The sequence below is a fragment of the Oreochromis niloticus genome, linkage group LG4 (genome assembly GCF_001858045.2).
Source record: "Oreochromis niloticus isolate F11D_XX linkage group LG4, O_niloticus_UMD_NMBU, whole genome shotgun sequence".
Classification (NCBI taxonomy): domain Eukaryota; kingdom Metazoa; phylum Chordata; class Actinopteri; order Cichliformes; family Cichlidae; genus Oreochromis; species Oreochromis niloticus.
In genome coordinates, this window is record NC_031969.2 from 28,778,385 (window position 1) to 28,800,233 (window position 21,849).

Here is a 21,849-nt window from a genome sequence, read left to right on the forward strand (position 1 = left end):
TGCATTGGCTGCTCATCCTTGTCGCATTTCTCCAGGCTGCAGACGGAAAAGCACGACCTGTTGACATTTACAAACTTATCTGGCTGAGAGCGATGGCATTCTATAAGAAGAAATGCCTCCAAATTTCCCACTGCCAACTTCCAGTTCCTTCCACTTAATGTGTAACATGAACACGCTAAGTCTTTTTACCACCATGTCTTCTTGATTGAAGCAGCTGCGACTAAAGGTGGTTCAAATACCGACAGGGGTTCCTTTTTATGTCAAAAGATTGGACAGCGACCAAAAGTAGTGTGGCACATAATTTACTGTTAACTGGGTTAAAGCACAACAAAGCTGAAATGAGGTGAACGCAAAGCAAGTATAGCAGCAGCAGAACATGACAAATGTAAAGAAGTTGTGGACATTGGCCTGAAAACTGATGCAATATGTATGCATATTAGACACTGGAAAGTGATGATGCAAATTAAGACAGGACAAGCATATAGCAGGCAACAGAACATGAAAAAATAAAAACAAATTCTTTTCTATGTATAGAGGAGAAAAGACTCCTGTACTTTATTGATGAGACCGTGAATAAATCAATTTCAAAAAGCCAATGTGATGCAATGAGGAAACTTAAATATGTAACATCTGTGCGGGTTAAGCCTCTGCATCATTAAGCTTTCCAGAGGAACGTTCACAATGGGCCGGTTTGTGCGGATCTGCCGATCTTTGTGCTTGTGGTCCAGCTGTTTAGAAATCAGGACGGTCCTTCTTCAGCTTGCTGTAGTCCATGTTGACTGTGAAAAACTGAAAATACACAAAAAATTTATTTAAAAAAAATAAATTAGTCCCAACACCAAGATTGCACAGAAAAATGCATGCACTACCATAAATGGTTTGGTCACTTGCCATAACAAACACGACTACATAAAGTTAAACTTGTTAATGATTTGATAAGATTTGTTAACACAGGTTAGCGTTAACAAGATTATGTTTGATTAGTCCAACTAAAGAGGGATTAGCCCTGGATCAGAAACTCCACCGCTAAAGCTAAACAATATAATCCAGGAGTAAAACCACCCCCACTGTTAAATACATCAGAGCACAAAAATCAAGATTGCAAGACAATTAAACATAAGGGATGCACACCTTGTACTGATCATTTGGGCCAAGTTTGTTCCAGGGCTCTGGATTATTCTTGCGATCCCAGCTGCAGAAAGAAGAGTTAAAGAGTAACTCCTAGGTACATGGCAACCAACTGTAAATTTCTCCTGTATGCAAATACGAAAACACATTTTTAATTAACAAAACGACACATGACTTACCAGACGTCAGGGTTTCTCAAGCCCAGACGGGCGAGGTACAACAGAGACATGGTTGCTCCTCCACCGATGAAGATGAAAAGGGGGATCAGCTGTAAGAGACAAAGGAAGATAAGGAATCTTATCAGCTGAGAGAAGCCTAAAGCTCTCAAGACAATGACACTCAACTACATGTTTACACTGAAAACACGCCCCTGCTCACGTAGGCAGCCTCTGGAATGAAACATGAAACGGACACGGGGTCAAATTGGCCAACTTTAACTACCATAACTATAAAATATATATACACACACACATATATTTTGTCGAAAACAGAGGCGCTTGTGGGTTCTACTAATAGTTCACAAGGACTTGCTAACCCAATGTAGCCAGCTAACTAGTGGGAGCAGCCATTTAGAGCACATGAAAACTCTCTTCGTGGCTAATAATCAACAACCATCGTATGAGTAAAGTCGTGACCTTATTAAACTGAAAGTCATCGGCTGCCAGAAGGCTCACTCTTAACCAACAAATTACACAGAAAAAATGAAAATAGAAAGACTGCTATATACTTTGATCTCTCAAAGTCAGTGCGGTCAAACGCAGAGCCTAATCAAGCTAACACTGCTAACTGGCAACTTAGCCTAGTACCAGCCTGGGCTCTCAAAAAGTCTACCAAAAAGACTTTTAACCTGAATATAACTAGAATGTACTTACAGCTGGGTGGTTTCTAAGTTGTTTGCGGACTATGGCGAGCATTTTGTCGTTCCTAACGTGCCGAGTTATCCGACTTTGCACCCAAATAAAAGGATTACGAGCAGTCTTGCCAGAACAGTGCGCAATTTAATCCTTGACAAAAGGGCGGAAGGAGGGTAGAGCAAGCACCAATAGGATGCTCACACACTGCCTGATCCAGCGTGAGTAAAAAACGGAATTAATTATTACTATGTTTATTATGCATATCGATAATTTTGTTAGTGCATATAATAAATTCCGAATAATTTCACATGGTTTAATTAATGAGCTGTTATATTGCTCGAGCTTTGATTTCCAGGCAACATTTTTAATCCGGCAAAATCAAAGTGGTTTAAAAGCCCCAACAATCGCTTATTTTGAACAAAACAAATATTTATTATATATTCTCTTTTTTCTTGAGGTCAAGAATAAAATTAACCTTCAGGACTGTCTCTGTTTACGAAGCCTAAAAATGTTCGTCTTAATTTAATTTGAAATACTTATTTTATGTTCCTATTTACCTACTCCAATGAAAAGAAGTATTTTATTATTCGTATTCCCAATATTTCGTTCAAATTTTATGTGATTATTAAACAAAGAAAAAGCTTAAACCTACCGAGGTTATTGTAATTAATTAAAACTAAAATAAAAACTAATAGTAGATGTCGAAAAAGCTTTTTAGTTAATAAAAATAAAAAGTACACTTTTGAAAAAATATATAAGCTAACTGAAACGATTTTGTGAATAAAATGAAAAACATATCGTAACCAGCCTGATGAGGCTTTCGTGGACATGTTTATTGAGACTTGTGCTGCTTTCAAAAAGTTCTTTTTTAATGTACTAGCTATTCTGATTTTTTCTCAAACATTCTCTCCAGTAGATGCTCTCCATATCCTGGAGGGCTAAAACAAACACTGAAGCTAATAAAAACTCAATGAAAAGTAAACATTTGTAACCAAAAGGAGCAAACAAATTTTGGGAGCTATATTAAACTCGACTGAATCAAATCCAGAAAGTCAAAACTAAAAAAAACAACAACAACAACAAAAAAAAACTAATCAGAAAAAATAAAACTATAATAATTCTGGTTCCCACTGATCCAGAACAGATATTTCTTCATTTATCAGCTTATACTGCACTCTAAATATAAATTGTGTTTAATGTAATATGTGCAATCAGCTATATCTGTTTCCTATAACAACACAGAAGTAGCTGTTGCTCATAATTATATCAAGCTACAGTATAAAGTACCTAATGTTAAATTCCCCTTTACTCTATTTAAAAAAATCTTTAATATTAGTGACATGATAGATAACAGTAGAGACACACACCATGATAATTATGATGTTTGAGAATAAATATTCAGAGTAATTCATTATGTATTTCGTTATTTACTTCTCAACTTTGTTCTAGGGACATGAAAAGTTTCATAACTCCTTATCTTGCTCTATGGCATCTACAGAGAGCAAGATTAGGAGGTTAGAAGTTTACATACACTCATCATGGGTATGGTCATGGTCATGGTAATTTCGTTTTTTGTTTTTCTGTTTTTTTGTTTTTTATAAAACATTTCTTTTTCCAGAGGGGAGTGATTGCACAGCTTAGATCTTTAAAAAACAAAGAATTGTGTGCATAAGTTCATCTGCGTAACTTTGTGCTGAACATTGGGGGGGTCAAGATCTCTGTCTAAATAAATAAATAAATCCGGGTAAATTCCCAAATGATTAAACATGCAACTATTTTGCTGGTAATACCTGAAATGAGTAAAGAAAATCAACAGCCTATTTATGCAAGATAATTCATAATTAGATTGGGGGGGTTATATTGGTTGGGTCTGATTATTTGGGGGGGGGGGGGTCATAACCCCCTAACCCACCTGGAAATTACGCCCCTGCATAAATTTGAATTTCTTTTGGATTTTTGCTAATCCACACAGGGTCAAAAGTATATATATATATATATATACATATATATATATATATATATATACATATATATATATATATATATATAAATGGTATAGATTCACCCAAATCTTTTTGGACAAGGCATAGGCCTATAAACTTCTCATCACAGAGAATGATTGGTTACAACAACTGGTAATTTCTCTTTGCCAGCATAAGGAGGATTCACTGGATTGACCAGTACTTAGAACAATGGGACACAGTTGGGTGTTCCAAAAGGATCACCAAACAATCCAAAGCACGAATCCAAAGCTGGGTTTGGAATGGATAAAGGAGGCTAGCATTAAGTTTCTGGAACAAATTTCCCAAAACCCCTAGTCTCGACTCTATTGAAAATTTGTGCAGTATGATTAAAATCCAACTTCTTGCCAGGGAATCAACCAGATTAAAAAAAAATTCTGCCAAGAAAAGTCAAATGTTCAGCCAAAATTATTCCAGCAGCTTGCTAATGGCTACCAAAACTGCATGGATGAGCTGAAACTTGCTAAACGGAACAATTCATGTTTTTAAAAGTCATTAAAGATGTTTGCCGTACAATCATTCCACACTGGAAAAACAACAGTTCAAAGAAATAATAAAGTCCAAAATCACCATGACTTTCATGACCTTGATTAGTTATCATATTTTTTTTTTAAGTTGCTATTTTGTTTTCACTTTTGTTTTATTTGGATTTTCTCCTCACAGTTAATGTTGTTAATTTGTTGTTGAGGCACTCACTGATTTGCAAATCAGTGAGTGTCTCCCCTCTGCACCATTATAATGAGTTGTAATTTTATTTTTTGAACTATAACTGTGTTATATTTAGTGATTGTACGCTAAATGCTACTTTCATATTATAATTTCCTGAGTACTTTCTCCCAAAGTGCACACAGATGAGTTTACAATTTGCAGTATACATAAATAGTGCTCACTTACTTCAAATTTGTTTTAATTGAATGGAGTAAATAAATCTCAGATTTCACTGTATGATAGTGGTGAACTATAATATTGATGTTGAAAGTTGGTTATAAAAATTTATTAATTAATCATGCTGAAGAAAACAAGATTTGGGCTTTGGACTGTGACATTTAGAGTGGATGTAAAACTAATCTAAGTGGAAGTTTAACCTCTGAAAATGTCATCAGATTTCAATTTTTGCTATCAAATGCACTTATTAAATTATGACAGATTTTAAAAATCCTGGGGGAAAAAACACTTATGTCCCCTATGTACTTTTAGGACCTATAACTTAAAATTTGTGTAGTATGAAGGTAACATTTTGCGGGCCTTTTTAAATACATTAAAGATTGGATATTTTGTTTCTTTTTTAGACATAAAGAAACAAAACAGGCTGCTGTTAACGTCTCTTTTATCAGTGCATCCATGTTTTAACAGCAGAGTTCACTGTCAGCTATTTCTCCTCCAAACACTGCATTGATTTTCAAGAAAAAACAAACCCTGGCTATTTAGTTTTAATTGTCAGGTTTAAGGACATTTCCCTTAAGATATAATCAATATTCCACAGTTTTTTACCAGTTCCATTCAAAATATTGATTCAGGGGCATTTCATATTTAGAGGTCCAGTGTCCTTTCATTCCTTAGGTGCATTTCCACAATCAGTGCATCTTTAAAAATACTATTTGAAGCAGAGGAAATTGTGTAAGCTACATATTATTGGAATATCGATGGGTGTTTAAAATACACTTAAGTGTTGGGTTTGGCTAACAAGTTCAACAAGTAGCTGGTGATTAGTGTCATGATGCGGTCAATATCATTCAAGAATGAACCGATTTGAACCAATTAAAAATAAAAATGACAACAAAATATAATAATTTCCCTTTTATGGCAAGTAATTTTCAACTTTAGAAAATAAAAGTAAATACAATTTAATAGTAAGACTGGACATAAGACAACAGGTAACATACAACCGTCTAAATTTTCATAAAGGACATTAAACTAATTGTTTTCTCAGACAAACTAAATGTTACAATTACACACATTCAAGCATCCATTTGTAAACCATTTGGTGTAATTTCATGGGTTAACTGCTGGAAATGTATTTCTAAGGCCTTGTTTGGTTCAACATCAATCCAAGGCAGGTGAGCTGGTTTCAGAAACAATAAAGATTTGTCTGAATAAAATAAGGTTTACACCTGTGCACTTCAGCCAGTTCAAATTCTTCCACAAAAAGGATTGTAAGTTGTATCGCAGCTCATTCTGGACTTGATCCCATGTAATGCATCTCTTCAGTATATCAACTGTACACAACAGAAGCTGGAGTTGAAAACTACAACGACTCTCTTTTAAATGCAGTTAAATATCTGACCGTAGTTCAACAAGTCATAGGCACATATAGTGTGCCTGTACATGATGTCTTGTGAAAATAATACACTGGCTATAGAATGTTTCCAATGTAGTGTTTCTCTTCTTTTTTTTTCCTCATGTGCGCCAGATGTTTCAGTGTGTAGTCTTCTTGGGAGCTTTGCCAAATTTAGCATCCATTCCAAGACCTAAAGTGAGAAAACCAAAGACGTGAATGGAGGGAAGACACAACATCTGAACAGATATTTTATATACATTTAACCTGACGAAATGTCTTGATGCATGTGCAATCAACCAGGTAAGTAAATCCCAAAAGGTTGATTCTGTTCATCTGGACGTAGCGTTTTCAATGGGAGAAACGTTTCGTCACTTAGACTGAATAGACTATGTCCAGATGAACAGAATCAACCTTTTGGGAACCTGATGAAATGGAAATCTAATATATTAAAATATGAAAGTAATACAGTTACTGACCGAGGAATACGAGAATGGTGCCAACCCACTGCATTGTAGTCATTACATTGCCAAACAAAATAACAGAGCCAAGGATGGTGAAGAACTTCCTCGTAGTTGTGACAATGGAGCAGGTCAGAGGCCCAAAGTACACAACTGTCATGAAGATGAAGGTCTGAAAAAGGAACATTTGAGCCAGCCAGTCATTACTAAGTCATTACTAAGCATCTATTCTAAAACACAAAAGGGTGTTTCCTGTTCTTTAATATGGCATCGCTAATAATCAGTACTCGCATTGATCCACCTACCTGTCCTAAAGCACTGGTGATTCCAAACAGAAGAATATTGTACAAGATGCCCGGGTGGCGCTCTGCAAAACTCAGGAATTCCCACACTTCCCCTGTCCACAACACAGCTGAGAACAGAGAGGAACGTAACATTAACATCTTTTCAAAACCACAGTTCATTTCTGACTATCTTTGGTAAGAAAACCAGACCGAGTTCACAGTGAATGTACAGCACCACCAAGTGGTTCTGTACAGTATTAGCAGAAATCTTAGTGTGGGGGTGTAATGGATTTGTAGGTGTGGAGGTATAAGAATACCTTTGCATCTTGGGAAATACTAGACATCAAAGTCTTGCTGTGCATGTTGAAACCAGGAGTATATCTGCATTTGCACACATTTGACAATCAATAACTAAAAGCTCTTAAGGCTGCATATTGAAACTGCACTTAAGGCTTACGAAAAAAAACCATAGCTTTATAAAATGTAATTTAGCATAATAAAGTGGTTCAGGAAGGACAGAAAAACACTCCAAGACGGCAGACCCTACCAGTTAGTTAGCTTAAAAGTGATGACAGTCCTCCAGTTCTCATATAATCTTTGACCTTTCGATCTTTATCTCACAGCCCATTAGTACCTAACCTTAAAAAACCCATCATTAAATTGTGTTTGTTTTATGTGCCTTGCTCTTCAGCATATTGTAGCAATCTGCTAACAGAACTGAGGGCTTTGAGGTGCAGGATTTCTTATCTAAAAAGATAACACTCCGCACTATGCCTTGACTGAATTAATGAGTTTTTGCCTCCTGAGGGAAAAGTGCACACATTTTCTGCTTCTAATGCAGCTGTTATTGGTTCTGTTTGAGGGTTTTTTTAAACTTCTTGCCACCATCTACTGCATCACACCCGCTATTCATCCTGGAGCTCATGTCAGAATCCAGTATGAGAATAAAATATACCAAACTCACAATCACCTTAGGAACACAGCACTACAACGGAGAACACCTTATGGTACTTTTGTAGATGCAAAATCACCATAAGGTGATTTCACTTTGAATTGGTGTTAAAAAAGTTTTGAGTGGAAAAGCACCTGAGGAAAACTATATTAAACATAGGATATTTTGTTCTTACCTTTAATCAAAAAATTTTTGTTAATTATAAACATTATAGGACCATAAGAAATTTTCTGCAGAAGCCTTAAACCAGTACTATGCTCTTAGATAATTATTCACAAAGAAAGCTTTGAAACTGTATATTCAATCCACCAGTGTTGGCAGTACTGAACCACACCAAGGTGAGTTTGCTCATTAGTGTCTCCTCTCTAGCTGCAGGTGAGCAAATCAGTGTAATGGCCAGATGTATTTTCAGTTGGAATGAGAGCCTGCATGCTCCTGACACATATTCTATTAGATGTGAGACTCACCTAGTCCCAGCACCAGACTGGACCACATGTTGATGTTCAGCATCATGTGGTTCGCACCCGTCTGGAAGCGAGCCCTCATGTGGTCCTGGGCCACACCAGTCAAACCGTCCAATGTCAGAGAGACCAGCTATGATGCAGCAAAACACAACACCGAGACGTGAGACGAAAGTAATGGGAAAGTCAAAGCACCCGTGAGGACACGAGGGAGATGCAGGCAGATGGGCAGCATATGAGGACAAATAGGTGAAATGAACAGAATATGTGTTAGCTCACCAGCAGAATCTCTCCAAAGCCAAAAATATGGTCATCAGCAACAGCAGAGCTCTTGTTGGGTTTATAGAGAAAAAGAGCAACACCGCTCACAATCAGCAACACACACAGGTATTTAGCCAGTGGATACTTCTTCCTCAGTATTGTCACACCGAGGATCATCACTGCAAGGACACAATAACAGAAATATGAAGCCGATTGATTTCCTGGACAGCGTGTCAAAACTTCAGCCCTGAGAGTGAAACGTATGGAAGGAAACAGAATTCAAGAGATAACCAAGCTGTGAGGGGTGAGAGATAACCTTCATGTATAAACAGAACATACTGTAATATGCAAAGCAGGCTCTCAACTCCACATGCCTAAGAAGAATATTCGAACTAAATGTATCCCTAATCTGTAAAAACAAAGACCTCAGAATCACTTGTGTTTGTTTGGTAGCCTACACTTAAAATAAAAGTAAATAATTTGACTTTGTATATTTCCTCATACACACCCTGCATACTGTAAACTTTCTGAATTAGTCAGTACAGACAGACTGCTGTCTACAGAAACAAAGGTAAGCAGTGACAAAATATTATGTAAATGATATGGTGATAGAAAGCACTTTAAAAAGCAACACTACAACACTGATTATTATTCAATTTACCTGGTATGGGCTTGCAGGATTTCCCCAAAACCTATCAAACAAAAATACAGTTATTGAATATGCAAGGCCCAAGCACAAATACACATACATTGAAAAAAGAAAAACACGTAACCAGTTACTGTTGACCCATTTAAATAGGGCATACTCACCTGGGTTGGGTAGTTGACATACTGAAGGGCAGAGTTACTGGACACCATAGCTCCAAGATAAGAGAGCGAGCACAGGCCATAGAGCCAGCTCTTCGTGTGATCTGGCTTGGAGCTCTCAAAAAACTGGATCACTAATTATAAAAAGAGAATTAAAGAAAAAAGTTCACAACATTACATTATTTTAATTATTAGGCAGAGAAGTTAACATACAAGAGATTCGACTGGTGTTGTTCTCAGGTGTTTCCTAGCAGAGTCAGTGGAGCATTTTAACCACTGTTATTAGTTTTTGTGTGCATTTTGTGCAGCACATACTCACAGATCTTTGCAAAGACACAATTGATGATGCACTGAATGAAGACCAGCGTCCGGGCGAATCTGAACTTCTCGTGACCATAATCACCTCGAGTGCTGGAAAATAGAGAGCAACAGCATGTTGAACACAACAGACCCGTCTTGGCAGGAGCATGCAAATAGCTAGGGTAAACATCTGAGTGGTTTCATGTGTCTCCTAGCTGTGAAAAGGGCATTCAGAAAAGGAGAGTGAAAGAGGGGTGTGGTGAGGGCAGCAGTCCGTTAAGTTTTTTCAGCAGCTGTCTTGCTTGAGTACTTGGTGTCAGTTTGCAATTGTTTTTAATGGGCTAATCTGAAGATAATATGTCCATATCCATAACAACATGTAATAACATGTAATAAAAGTTAGACACTGGTTTGTAGAACTGCCGCTTCACCTCACATGGCATTTTCAAGTCATCATTTTGAAACCAGAGAGTAGTCCTGTACCCTTTGTTGACAGCATACCATTTGTGTCCTTTCTCAGTATGTGAAAGAGAACACAGGCAGAGCTCTGCTTACTTTACATATGCCAAACTGCAGATTTTAAAGTTGCATGTATAGGAAAAACAGTATATATGCAAAAACTTATGACTGAACCAGTAAATCTCTGAGATTTTTAAATTTACTCCCCAAAAAAGAAAAACAACCCAAAACAAAAGTCTGTGTAATGCAGAACTTAACTTTGATTACCACAACTTGAAAGCTGAGCCCAGTTTCACTAGTCACACCCAGGCCAGATTACCACCAGACCCGTTGAATAAAGAAATCGCTTTGATAGTGTGCTGACAAAAGATCAACTTTTTAGAAAGTTTGAATCCCGTCTTATCTGACGCAAAACTAACACATCATAACAGCAGCAGTCAAACATGGTGCTGGTAGTGTTATGACCTCAGGCTGCTTCATGATCAGAACTTGCTGTAATTGATGGAACCATGAATTTTGCTCTACCAGAAAATCCTCAAAGAGAATGTTCAGCCATCAGTTTAAGTTCACTTGGGTTAAACAGCAAGACAATAATCTGAAACACACCAGCAAGTCCACCTCAGAGCTGCTAAAAATCAAAATGAGGGTTTGGGCATGGCCTAGTCAAAGTCCAGACTTAATTCAGATTGACCTGAAACAGACATTCATTTTCAAAAACCATTTAATGTGGCTAAAATAAAACAATTCTACAAAGAACAGTGAGGAAGGCAATATCTGCCCCACAGTGATGTAAAGGACTCATTGCCAGTTATCACAAATACTTGATTACAGTTCTTGTTACCAAGGTTGGCACAACCACTTATTAGTTTTAGGGGGTAATTACTTTTTAATGCAGAGCCCGGTAGGTTTCGATAGCCCCCCCTTTAATAAATTAAATAATAAGTTAAAAAATCCCAGTTTATATTTACAAGGGTCATCTTTGTCTAATAGTGAAACTTAAGTGTGACAAATATGTAAAAATAAATAAATCAATCAAAAAGGGGGAATACTGCTGGAGTACTGTATTTAGTTTTACTTAACAGATCTGGAGATCTACAAAGACACTGCTTCAGGTCATAGGCTCATATGATTAAGATTATGAGAACTGTGATTTTTTTCTAATGAGAAAACTATAACCAAACTCCAACTAAAATTTTAATTTAATTGAAATTTTAACATAGTCACTGTTACACCGGTAGCGACACCGTTAGATATTCCAAGACGATGCAAACACATGTTACGGAGTATTCCGTTATACCCTTCGGATTGTAAAACATGTTATGATAGGAAAAATAAACTAATTTAGATTTGATGACGTCTGTATGCATAGCAATATTAAAGTGGCAGCTTTTTGAATGGAGTTTTGGTTCACAGCAGCATAACAATGTATCTAGTTTAGCTTCGTTACTTGTTACTTACATTGTCTCTTGCAATATTCCGTAATAAAAGTAGCACACGAAGACTCCGAAGAAGCAAACGATGAAGCGTAACCTCATATTGTCCCACAGCGAGGCGGGCTTCCCAGCTCCCTTTCCCGCTGCCATGCCGTCGTCGACCACACCGGGAATGTTAACCGACACCACCGCTCCACTCCCCGCTCCTCTCGCTCCGACCTCTCGCTCCACTATAGCCGCTATCACGAGCCCGGAAATGGCGCTCGCGTGTTTACGTTGGCTGTGGATTATGCACCAGCTGGAAGACTTGCTGATATATCGCAGTAAATCTTATTTGCCGGAGCTTTCCAACTCTTGTCTTGAGATTCGAGTATCATGCCATAGTTGGTTGTCCTATATCACCCCAGACAGAAGTGCCTTCTAGCTGTGCAGCTGCTATATTAAAAGCATCCCGTTTTTCACACCCGAGAAACGGTAAGGATGTGCCGCTCGGGTTTTCATTGGAAAATTAAAACCTGCAATTAGCAGGAAGAAAGCGATCGCGTCAGGAAAAGTTATCTTCTAAAAGGACCCATTAGCTGACAGCACCTGAGCCTGTACGCTTATATTAAGTTTAATAAAACTACCGTGAGTCATACAGGCATAATAACGTGTTTAATATACTCCGCTCCAATCCTGCAAAGAAAACGCTGCCTCTTCTGTGATCGTTTTGTGTTCGCGTTAACCTTTAATGGTTAGTCGTGACTTGAGGCAGCTATTTAAAAAGCCGAGGTCCTTTCTTGAAAATGTCGCGTGCCTTTTTGTCGTCCTAGGATGTGGATTAAATTCATTGGTCCATGTAAGAACTATGGAGCCGCTTTCAGCCAATCACAAAGCTGATTTAGCAAAGGAGGGACGGGTTTAGATTTAAAAACCCACAGACACACGTGTCAAATGCAGACACAACAACAAAAAATAACCACAGGAATTATAATTACCGTAGAAGGCATTTTAACGCCCCCCAAACAATTTTCTTTTATTGTTTTCTATACAGGCAACACCACAGGTAACATTTTTAACTGCTATCACGTAAAAAGAATACCCCAAAAAAAAAAAAAAAAAGCTGACAAATTCTTCATTGACGTTTACTCCCCATTTATCCTGTAGGTCATTTCTTATTATGTTGAAAAAACACAACTGAATAATAATTCAATCAAAAGGAAGTCAAGCTCTTCACTAACACTGTGGTCTAAATTCCAGGGTTCAAAAAAGGCTCAAATTGACAAACACTGCGACCTGCTCTAATTATTAAAAATAGTTTGGTTATAACAAAGCCTCCTGTAGGCAAATAAAGCTATAAAATGTCTGCTTTTAAAACAGCACAAGTCAGAACAGTGAAAACAGAAGCAGTATCATCTGCTTCTTGTAAAGACATAAAAATATGTATCTCCCTAGAAACACATGTGTAGAAAAGTAGGCCATTGGAAACTTTAAGCCAAAAATATTTCAAACAGATATATGTATATAAAAAAAATCAACAAATATTTTGTTTTTCATCACAAATTAAGCTGAATGTTCATCTAAAATCAACAATACTCAACTAGAATACCCATCAATAGTCTGGATAGTAAGAAGGCAATACCTGTACCAGTGTGTGTTTTAAGTGCTAGGGTTTTTGACGGTAAATTCTCACGTTTCAAGATGAAAAATAAAAGCATCCCTTCTAGACTGCAGTCTCTAACTAGAACAATTTTAATGCAAAAGAATGATTTAATAAACGCAAGTATTTATAAAGCTTTTCAAGCATTTCCACAACTTAAATCCTGCAGTCGATTCCATGCCTCATACGGTTGAATACTAGGACAGTTTAAGTGCTGATGAGGTAAATATCAGCTGAATCAAAGCTTCCTGCAGGTGGAAAAAAACATTTAAAAAAAAACCCCAAACAAAACATAAAGCAGGCAGAATTTAGGCCACAGTTATTCTAAAGTATGAGAGCAACAAATCTTCACAGTCACAAAGGTTATTTTGATCACAGTGATCATGGCATGTTACAGCAGTGATGCAACACTGTCCATTGTCATGATGCATTAAAAATATATATATGTATCACATCCAGTTTCTCCTTTTCCTGGCAGTGCAATGTGGTTCAGTCTTGAGAGATTCTGCTCAGATATCCACCTACTGCATGCCCAGGTGCCTGGTAGGAGAGGCCTGACCTGAGCAGCCAGTGACGGGAGATACCGACAGGCCACGAAAGAGGAGGTCCATGGAGGGCAAGAGGGGCTTCAAAAGACTGACCGGGCAGAAAGCTGAGCCTCCGTGGGGGGTGAAGTTGACTTTATTGGGGTCAGGGCAGGATGGCTGGAGGAGAGTCTCATCCTGATAGGCAGAGCTGTAGATGGAGAGATAGAAGGTAGAAGCATGAACCCCCATACTGCAACACAGGACCCACAGCTTTATATGTAGTTTACATATTTATAACACCATAATAACAACTTCTACAAGCCATCAATTCCATTAAATCATTCAGTGAAAAATAACTGTCACACAAGATCAGGTTTCGAGTGTGCACTGATATTCTGACAAGACTAATTTAAGCTGTTTTTGTTGATTTAGCACACATTTTTAGGCCAGATGTCCTTCCTGATGTAACCTTCTCATTTATCCAGACTTGGGACTGCCCCAAGGCAGATACAGGCTCGTGACCTCCTGAGGCTGGGTTTGTGTTTCCTCCGAGTTGTGACCTTTTGCGCATTAGGCAATTTTGCTAATCAGCACACTACGGAAACCCAGAAATGTGTAGAATAAAATGCTTTTTCATCTCTTTCTGCTGATACAGTGACTGGAGATTTTTACAGAATAACAAATAAGGATGCCATTATTATTGCAATTCAAGTGCCACAAATAATAACTCATCCTAATTCGGTAACACAAACAAGGCTTCATTTTCCCTGTATATTTCATACTTAGTGACAGACAGAATTAACAGATGAAAACGTGGCATATAGGGAACCAGTCTAAACTCAGTGTCATAATTTGATAGCCACTACAGTGTGCAAATAACATCATCTTACTTAAATAATCATAGATTATATATGCATTTATGTCTCTAGATAACTATGTCCTCCTTAACGGGTGGGCCAATCCCAACAAAACTTTGTATAAATATCACCACACATATAGCAATTATTATCGTCTATATGTTTTTTTTAAGGAAACATTTCCTATAATCCAAATTCTTTGTATTTGTATATACATTATGTTTATTTAATGATTCTCCTGCAAATGCAATGTTATGGCCTTAGTTTGTACTTGTTTCACGTGTCACATGGCTGAATGTAAATAAGCTACATTTAAAAACAGATCCTCCTTGGAGACCTCTCAGACTGGAAAATGGCATAAATTTCATCAAAGTGGTGGACACTTGGTGCTCAACCTGGAAATGTTAAATTCATAAGGGACCACATGTAAATGCGTAGCAAGCTGTTACAAAAGTACACATAAATAATAAATTTTGCAACATTATTTGTCATTACTGGCTCCAAGGTTACGTGTGCCTTTTGTCTTGTGATCTGAACTTGATTTGGAGTGGTAATGACATCCTGTTTTGCTCTGATGGTACTTGTGGGAGGGGTTTAGTTGCATACAAAAGTAAATTTGTGGTATAGAAACTAGGAAATAATTGCATGATATGATCTATGCATGATGTTTTGGTGTACTTACACTCCTTCCTCACACACTCGAACTCGCTCACAGCCTTCTGGCGGTTCGCGTTGAAAAGAGTAAGTTTTGTTGGGACGAGGCGACGAGGAACAGGCCTGCAGCAGAGGAGGATCCAATGCAAACGAAGGAAGCGATGCTGATGGAGAGGGACACAAGATCTCATAGTCCACAGGCTCTGCATAACGAGAGAGAGATTTTTACTAACAGTACCAGAATTAAAGCAAACCTCTGTCTGTACATATTATTATTTTTCAAAAATATATCAGTTTATGGTTTAATAAAGCACTGCAAAACAGGAAATGTAAGCCTGTCTAACCTGGCTCTCCCATGGTGCAGGGAGATTGGGATGGGGATAAAAGTGATGGATTCAAAGGACAAGGTGAACCTGAAGGCGTTAGAAGTGACGCATCAAGAATACAAGGGGATTGAGAAGGAGAAAGAAGGGAAGGATCCAGTGGCCCCGGTGAGGGGTCACTCTGAGAGCCACTGCTGCATCTCTGGGCAGGGGCGGGAGCTCTGTGGCCATCTGGGATATCCAAAATCTGTAAAATTCAGAAGCAAATAAATGAAAATTTACCATAATAACACTGAAGTGAATGTGAATAAAGATTGTTTTCTTTTCTTTTTTTCATGTCAGTATGGACCAAAATCTCTGAGGAATGTTTCCAGCACCTTGTTGAATCTTTGGTATGAATAATTAAAACAGTTCTGAAAGCAAAAGGCGATCCACCCTGGTATTAGCAAAGTGTAACTAATGAAGTGGCCAGTGATGAAATATGGCACACGGATATTTTGATGAGAAAGGCCACTGCACTATAAATTGGTTGATACTGGTAGTTCTTATAGCCTTTTGATATTAAAACCTTTCTGGTTTTACGTATAAGCAAGTTTCAGTGACCTAACCTCATGCTGATCGTCTTGTTTTTCACACACAAACACTTCCTCCAGCTCTAAGTTGAGGCCCTCGACGCTCCGTCGCAGCCGTGGAGCAAGTCTGTTCAGCGGCATCGTCTGAGGAGAAACAAATTTTGGCGTAGACTAGGCTGATTATCTGGTTTTTCACAAGTGCAATGGTTAATAGTGTATGTGAACAGTACAGAATGATATGCTGGTTTCAAACTGTCTTTCAGAGACAGCATGGCAGTAGCGCGGCAGACTTGATGACAGCCAGTACTAAAAAAAGAACAAGTGTTTTTTATATCCCTGTTACTAAGCTCCTCCTCGTCTGCCTGTGGAACACAGTCTGGCATTGGGAGCAATCATGAAAACTTTGTTGTATGTGTTCTTTAATATCCTAATTGGCTAAAAGGCTACCTGAGTGACTCCTGCTGCATGACCTGCAGGCAGGGGGTGGTGGGGGAGCTCGCATCCTGCTGAGGGAGGGGCATGGCGGGAACGCTTCTGCAACTGGTGTCTCAGCTTGGCCACCTGAGGGCAGAGTGGAGAGAAAAATGATTCAGGGGTCGTTGTGATTCATTCAAGGTTAAGGTTCAAAGTTTGCCCTGAAGGAACCCTTTTGTTTCAGGCTATCAATGGGAGGCCAAAGAGAAAAAGAGTGTGGGTATGTGAGAGAAATAGAAAAAATGATTAATTAACTGCTTTAGTGTATACAATACTTGCCTCCCTTAGGTGCTCTGCACTGCCCCAAGAAGCTGAGCGCTTGTGCCCACCAGCACTTCGTCTTCCCCGGGTTTCCTCTGCCCAGGAACTTGGAGTCTTAAAAAAAAAAAGGAAGAAGGAAGAGAGAGAGCATATATAAATAAGGCATCCAGTGTTTTGCCTGACATGCTGTTGAGGGGCTCTGGTAGAAAATGGCCTAATTGGCAGTAATTCTGGCTGTCAGAAAGGGTGACCTTTTTGGAGACCCACTCTATTTTTTTGCCAAAACTAGCAAACTCCAATCGACACTCGTGTGCACAACACTTAAGTTGAACCCCACAGCTGTCTTGCACACCTGCCCCACAACAGCTGTACAGCGGAAGGCGACAAGAAACCACTATGAGCTGCAAAACAGCCCAGCTTACACTCTCATAAAAAAAACATCCAAACCACATCAGTGTAAAAACTATAAATACAGTGCATTCAACACCTCAGTGCACTTAGACACACAAATAAGTTATTTGTTGTTATTCACAAAGTCACACACTGTTGAGGAAAAACAAAAAGCAGCCAGCAAGCAGACTTTTTAGTGCACTTCTTCCTTTGTCAGTCACAACTCTGTAACATCCTTTCCACTCCTATATCCGTACCGATTTCTTCACATTGACTCTTGATCTTCTACCAGTGGGAGCTGGGTTGTTTGCTGCTGACTGTTGGTTGTAAGCAGTAGACTGGACATTCATCATCACACGGGTCAACTTAAGCAACAGGATCCGATACTCTAGGTTCTGGTGCCTCCACGTTTAGGGTCAACTGCTTCACACACTTTCAAAGAATCTGATCCACTCCCTGGTGTCCAGTCTATTCATAAGCCACTCACAGGCAGCCATACACCGTGATTGCATTGTGAATTTCTGTCTCCCGAAACACAAGGTGCTCTTTAAGTTTCGGCCTCACAGCTCAGGGAAGTCTTACTGGTGCCATTACTGCCTGTAGAAAAACACCGACATCATCTCCTCTTCAGTCGACTCATACGTAGTCTATCGCCAGGCTAAATAAGTCCGAATGCAGCATGAGTCAGTCATACAGTGGCATCGGTGTAGAGTTACGGCTACCAACCTCCCCCCACCATCCAACACCAAAAACCCCACCCTCCCCAAAACATGGACAAGGGATCATGGAACACAAACCTATAAAAAGACCCCAAGGTACCAAAGCACTTGGTCTGCATGGCTAATATTTCCAGCTTGAGGCACTGATTAAAATGTCCTTGGTATTTATTTATTTTTATATAGTGAACAAGGTGGAAAAAAATATTATTTCCTTTACATTTTGGGCTAATTCTACAATTTTGTTTTTCTTCATTTATGCAGAACCTCAGATTAAAGAAGTCGCAATCAGAGAGTTTGGCTTTCATTTTTAAAGGTTACTATATTTAACTGCTGCTACTTTAACAGGTCAAATTAAAGAAAACTCTAATGAGAACTGCAATCTCAACAACTATTGAGTGTGTCGAGATCATTTTTAACCACCAAGGTGATTAAAAGTTATTTAGAGAGGCAAGATTGAGATGGTTTGGACATGTGCAGAGGAGGGCCAGCGGACCTACTGGACAAAGGATGTTGAAGATCGAGAAAGAGTACAGAAGATTCATGGATGTAGTGAAGGAGGACATGGTGTGACAGAAGAGGAAGCAAAGAATAGGGTGAGATGCAGGGTGCTGTGTTAACCCCTAAAGGGAGCAGCCGAACGAAGATAAGGATGACCAGGACTAATGTCTGCAAAACGGATGAGATTCCATCAGCTTTGTGCTAATTAGCAACATGCTAAACCATAGTTGACTGTCAACATATTACTATAATGTTAGCATTTAGCTCAAAAACAAGCCAACAAAACTCAAAGAGCGGCATGCACTAATTCAGACTAAAAATCAAATGTAATTGCCTTAAACATTTAATTGATTAATTGGTTGCAGTTACTTTCGCTTGATCCACTAAGTGATTATTCTAACACAGGCTGGAATAAAAAGGTGCAGTAGTGTGCAAAGTAAAGAATGAAATAACACCAAACAACTAGTCATATCATCTGACATAATGCAGAGGAACTATGGCAGAAGGAGGTGCTGGGTGGGGTGCTGCTGAGTACGTGTTAGTGTGGTTTTTGGGGAGTGCTGGGGGATGGGGTGCCTGTATAATGAGGTCAGGAGGGGCCTGTGTCTCACAATGGAGGCAAAGGGGGTTTGTTCGGGTTTAAACTGTGTCAGGAGAGAAGACGAAGCTTGCGGAGCTTGGCGATGTTACTCCAGGCTTTGTGCACTAGTTAGGAGCAGATACAGTCGAGGGGGGAGCGAGGGAAGAGAAGCAGATTTTTTTTTAAAGAAGAACAAAAACGAGTATTTCCAGTTGGCTGCCTTCCACCCGCCGCGTCGAACTGGAACCACCAGACACCTGCAGAGCTAACATCAGATATCTTGTCCTCTATAGAAATCGTTAACATCCAGGAGAAGCACAGCAGACACAAGTTTGCTTTTTCTGCAATGTGAAGCAACAGGTTCACACTGTGTTCCTGCACTAACAGAAGCACTGGTACAGAACAAACTGGGATTAATTGAGACAAAGCTAATTCCATTATAGTAACTCCATCACAGTATCATAAAAGATTTGGGGGTTTCGGGATATATTAATCATTACCTGTGTGGCTTTATCATTGACACAGCTAACTACCGTCCCGTCTGCCTCTTTGGGCCACTGCCCCTGGAGATAGGGTCCGACAATCGCGTCCAAAGAAAGAGTCCGGCGGATGGTGGGTTTCGGTGGACGAGCCGTGGTTCTGTCTGCTGTGGAAACAGAGAAAATAGAAAGAAGCCAGAGGGCATGTTGAGACTGTGTAAGCTTCCACTCAGTACATGTCAAAACTGTTTCTGTGCTGAAGAGGGATTGAACTCCTGCCTGTGTAATCATGTTTAGCCTTCAGTAAGACACTGTATTGGACATGTAAGTGTAAATAACTCTTTAGCCCCAGTGGCAGTTGCTCACAGCCTCCTTCCTTTCCATAAGTGTGCAGACCACAGGGCTGTGTGAGTGTAACAAGTGTGTATGTGTGCATGTTGGCAGCGTCTTGTATCTCTGGCAGGTGTGGACCATGCCTTTGACCTGGAGCAAAGCCATCCAGCTACACAACACTGGCAACACTCACCACAGCCAGCTAGTACATTTACAACTAATCCAAAAGCACACCCACGGTATGTTGTCATCAGCCCATGCTGCAGGGCAGACAGGACACATAAATAACATGCAGATGTGAGTTTTGTGGATACAGTGAAAGAACAAGTACTCAAAGTAAAACAAAGAGGTCTTTAAAGCTGCTGCTGTGTTAGCATGAAGCATGCAGCAAGAATCCCACAGGTCAGAGTGCTAAGGGACAGCTGAGTGTCTAAATAACATTATGAGAACAGTGTTATGTTTCAGGGCTAGCAGCCTTCATTGTTGACTTAGCACGTTGGAATTGTACTCTTTTGAGCACAATCCAAGTAAAATGGCTGGTGCATAGTTAGGCACACTGAAACAGTTCATGCCCTCGCTTTGGGTGAGAAGCATGGTCGTCTCTTGTATTTGCTACTTAAATATTCTTCCTGCTTTTCTTCAGTGTGCTGTGGTTCATTAATCATTCGGTGTATGAATAGCTGGTCCTGATATTACATGCTTTCCCTCTAGAGCTCCAACTAACAGTTCTAGAGACTTCTGGAAGAATCTTTACAAAGGTGCACTGATTAAACTGCAGAGTACTTTGAGGAATTGAAAAATAATGCATTTCCTATTAAATATGTCAGAAAATAGCAACTATCCTCCCATCACAAATTCACAGTTTTGTCTTACCAGCTTTTCAAAATATAAAAATATGCAGTTTTTAATGACAAAAACAACTTAATTTATCCACGATAAAAACAGCAGCAGGGTCAGTTTTCATTAATCACCCAGCAATTCATGTTTAATGATTAATCACTCCGGCTCAGTTCCCCTTTGTGATGATACAAAGTCAATATTTTTGCTTGAATAAAATCCACTATATATCAAAACCACAAAACATTAACCCTTTGCCCCACTGGGTCACATTTCTAAGGAATAATGATGATTAAGTGATGCACAATCAAACTTTTCAGCTCTGGACCACATGGAAGTGAATGCAGATTCAAGCCCCCTCCTCCTGAGTGTGTATTTACCCGTCTTGACCTCTCTGCTGAGGAGAGCTGAGCCCCTCTGGAGCTGGTATGGGACTGTGGCTCTAAGGGGCTGCAGGCTGGGGTTGCTGCACCCCCGAGGCGCTCCTCCACTTCGGCTCGACATCCCCCCACTTGGCTCCCACAGCCGAGCGCAGCTTATGAAAACAGTCGTCCCTGCTTTTCTTTTTCCTCGTCGTCCACTGCAGCTCTCACGGGCTTTCTCACTGAGCGCGCTCACTTCATCCACACTGATGATCCAAAGCTCTGATCAGGCCTCTGGATGGAGAAACTACTCGAGCTTTCTTTTGTGATGTTGACCATGATGTTTGTTGCCTCACTGCTTACTTTCGGGAAGAAGAAAAAACACGCGTGTTAAGTGAGCTTTGCAGTTTAACGCATTATACCAAACTCCGTATTATTCTTCATGCTGCAGAGTGAAAAGGACACTAGCAGAGTCTGAGTGGTCCTGTGTCATATTGCGCTTGTTTCCCTTGTCTCCAAAGTGACAACACAACTACTCAACCTGTGCAACTATCTCGTGCAGCATGTAATTCCAAGGGAGGATGATGTGGTTGGTTGCTGCAGAATATTACTGAGCACTTATTGGCCATCACATCCATCTGTCTCCTA

General features: G+C 39.4%; 3 protein-coding genes across 6 annotated transcripts; all 3 read right to left on the reverse strand.

Annotated features, from left to right (window-relative positions):
• Nucleotides 1-286: 286 nt before the first annotated feature.
• On the reverse strand, nucleotides 287-2,159 carry ndufa4a (NDUFA4 mitochondrial complex associated a). The gene is made up of 4 exons (XM_003441995.5): nucleotides 2,001-2,159; nucleotides 1,308-1,396; nucleotides 1,132-1,192; nucleotides 287-789 (listed from the first exon to the last, which is right to left on the reverse strand). Exons 1-4 carry the CDS (start codon nucleotides 2,040-2,042, stop codon nucleotides 733-735), a joined length of 249 nt encoding a protein of 82 aa, XP_003442043.1. The 5' UTR covers nucleotides 2,043-2,159; the 3' UTR covers nucleotides 287-732.
• A 3,626-nt stretch (nucleotides 2,160-5,785) lies between these two features.
• On the reverse strand, nucleotides 5,786-12,435 carry slc35b1 (solute carrier family 35 member B1). Its single transcript, XM_003441994.5, has 9 exons — nucleotides 11,722-12,435; nucleotides 9,824-9,915; nucleotides 9,508-9,638; nucleotides 9,359-9,389; nucleotides 8,716-8,876; nucleotides 8,443-8,569; nucleotides 7,045-7,151; nucleotides 6,758-6,911; nucleotides 5,786-6,471 (listed from the first exon to the last, which is right to left on the reverse strand). The coding sequence occupies exons 1-9, from the start codon at nucleotides 11,844-11,846 to the stop codon at nucleotides 6,419-6,421; spliced, it is 981 nt and encodes a 326-aa protein (XP_003442042.1). The 5' UTR covers nucleotides 11,847-12,435; the 3' UTR covers nucleotides 5,786-6,418.
• Nucleotides 12,436-12,663: 228 nt separating this feature from the next.
• Nucleotides 12,664-21,849, reverse strand: fam117aa (family with sequence similarity 117 member Aa). 4 transcript variants are annotated; one of them, XM_005468941.4, is made up of 9 exons: nucleotides 21,743-21,842; nucleotides 21,220-21,563; nucleotides 19,691-19,836; nucleotides 17,022-17,117; nucleotides 16,716-16,829; nucleotides 16,305-16,412; nucleotides 15,718-15,943; nucleotides 15,402-15,576; nucleotides 12,664-14,070 (listed from the first exon to the last, which is right to left on the reverse strand). In XM_005468941.4, the coding sequence occupies exons 2-9, from the start codon at nucleotides 21,341-21,343 to the stop codon at nucleotides 13,857-13,859; spliced, it is 1,203 nt and encodes a 400-aa protein (XP_005468998.1). In that variant the 5' UTR covers nucleotides 21,344-21,563; nucleotides 21,743-21,842; the 3' UTR covers nucleotides 12,664-13,856. The 4 variants fall into 4 exon arrangements, with proteins under 4 accessions (XP_005468998.1, XP_025762416.1, XP_013125103.1 ...); XM_025906631.1 differs by having other exon boundaries at nucleotides 19,691-19,833; nucleotides 21,220-21,849; XM_013269649.3 differs by having other exon boundaries at nucleotides 21,220-21,845.

What these genes read in the sequence shown, in the direction of transcription:
- fam117aa (XM_013269649.3), bottom strand. Translation starts at nt 21,343, where the DNA reads ATGTCGAGCCGAAGTGGAGGAGCGCCTCGGGGGTGCAGCAACCCCAGC. An exon ending in GTGCAGAGCACCTAAGGGAG is followed by an intron (nt 16,830 to 17,021) that starts GCAAGTATTGTA and finishes CTCTGCCCTCAG; the next exon opens with GTGGCCAAGCTGAGACACCA. An exon ending in CTGCACCATGGGAGAGCCAG is followed by an intron (nt 15,577 to 15,717) that starts GTTAGACAGGCT and finishes CTCGTTATGCAG; the next exon opens with AGCCTGTGGACTATGAGATC.
- ndufa4a (XM_003441995.5), bottom strand. Translation starts at nt 2,042, where the DNA reads ATGCTCGCCATAGTCCGCAAACAACTTAGAAACCACCCAGCT. An exon ending in AACTTAGAAACCACCCAGCT is followed by an intron (nt 1,397 to 2,000) that starts GTAAGTACATTC and finishes TGTCTCTTACAG; the next exon opens with CTGATCCCCCTTTTCATCTT. An exon ending in GCCCAAATGATCAGTACAAG is followed by an intron (nt 790 to 1,131) that starts GTGTGCATCCCT and finishes GTGTATTTTCAG; the next exon opens with TTTTTCACAGTCAACATGGA.
- slc35b1 (XM_003441994.5), bottom strand. Translation starts at nt 11,846, where the DNA reads ATGGCAGCGGGAAAGGGAGCTGGGAAGCCCGCCTCGCTGTGGGACAAT. An exon ending in ATGTCAACTACCCAACCCAG is followed by an intron (nt 9,390 to 9,507) that starts GTGAGTATGCCC and finishes TTTGTTTGATAG; the next exon opens with GTTTTGGGGAAATCCTGCAA. An exon ending in TCACCAGTGCTTTAGGACAG is followed by an intron (nt 6,912 to 7,044) that starts GTAGGTGGATCA and finishes TTCCTTTTTCAG; the next exon opens with ACCTTCATCTTCATGACAGT.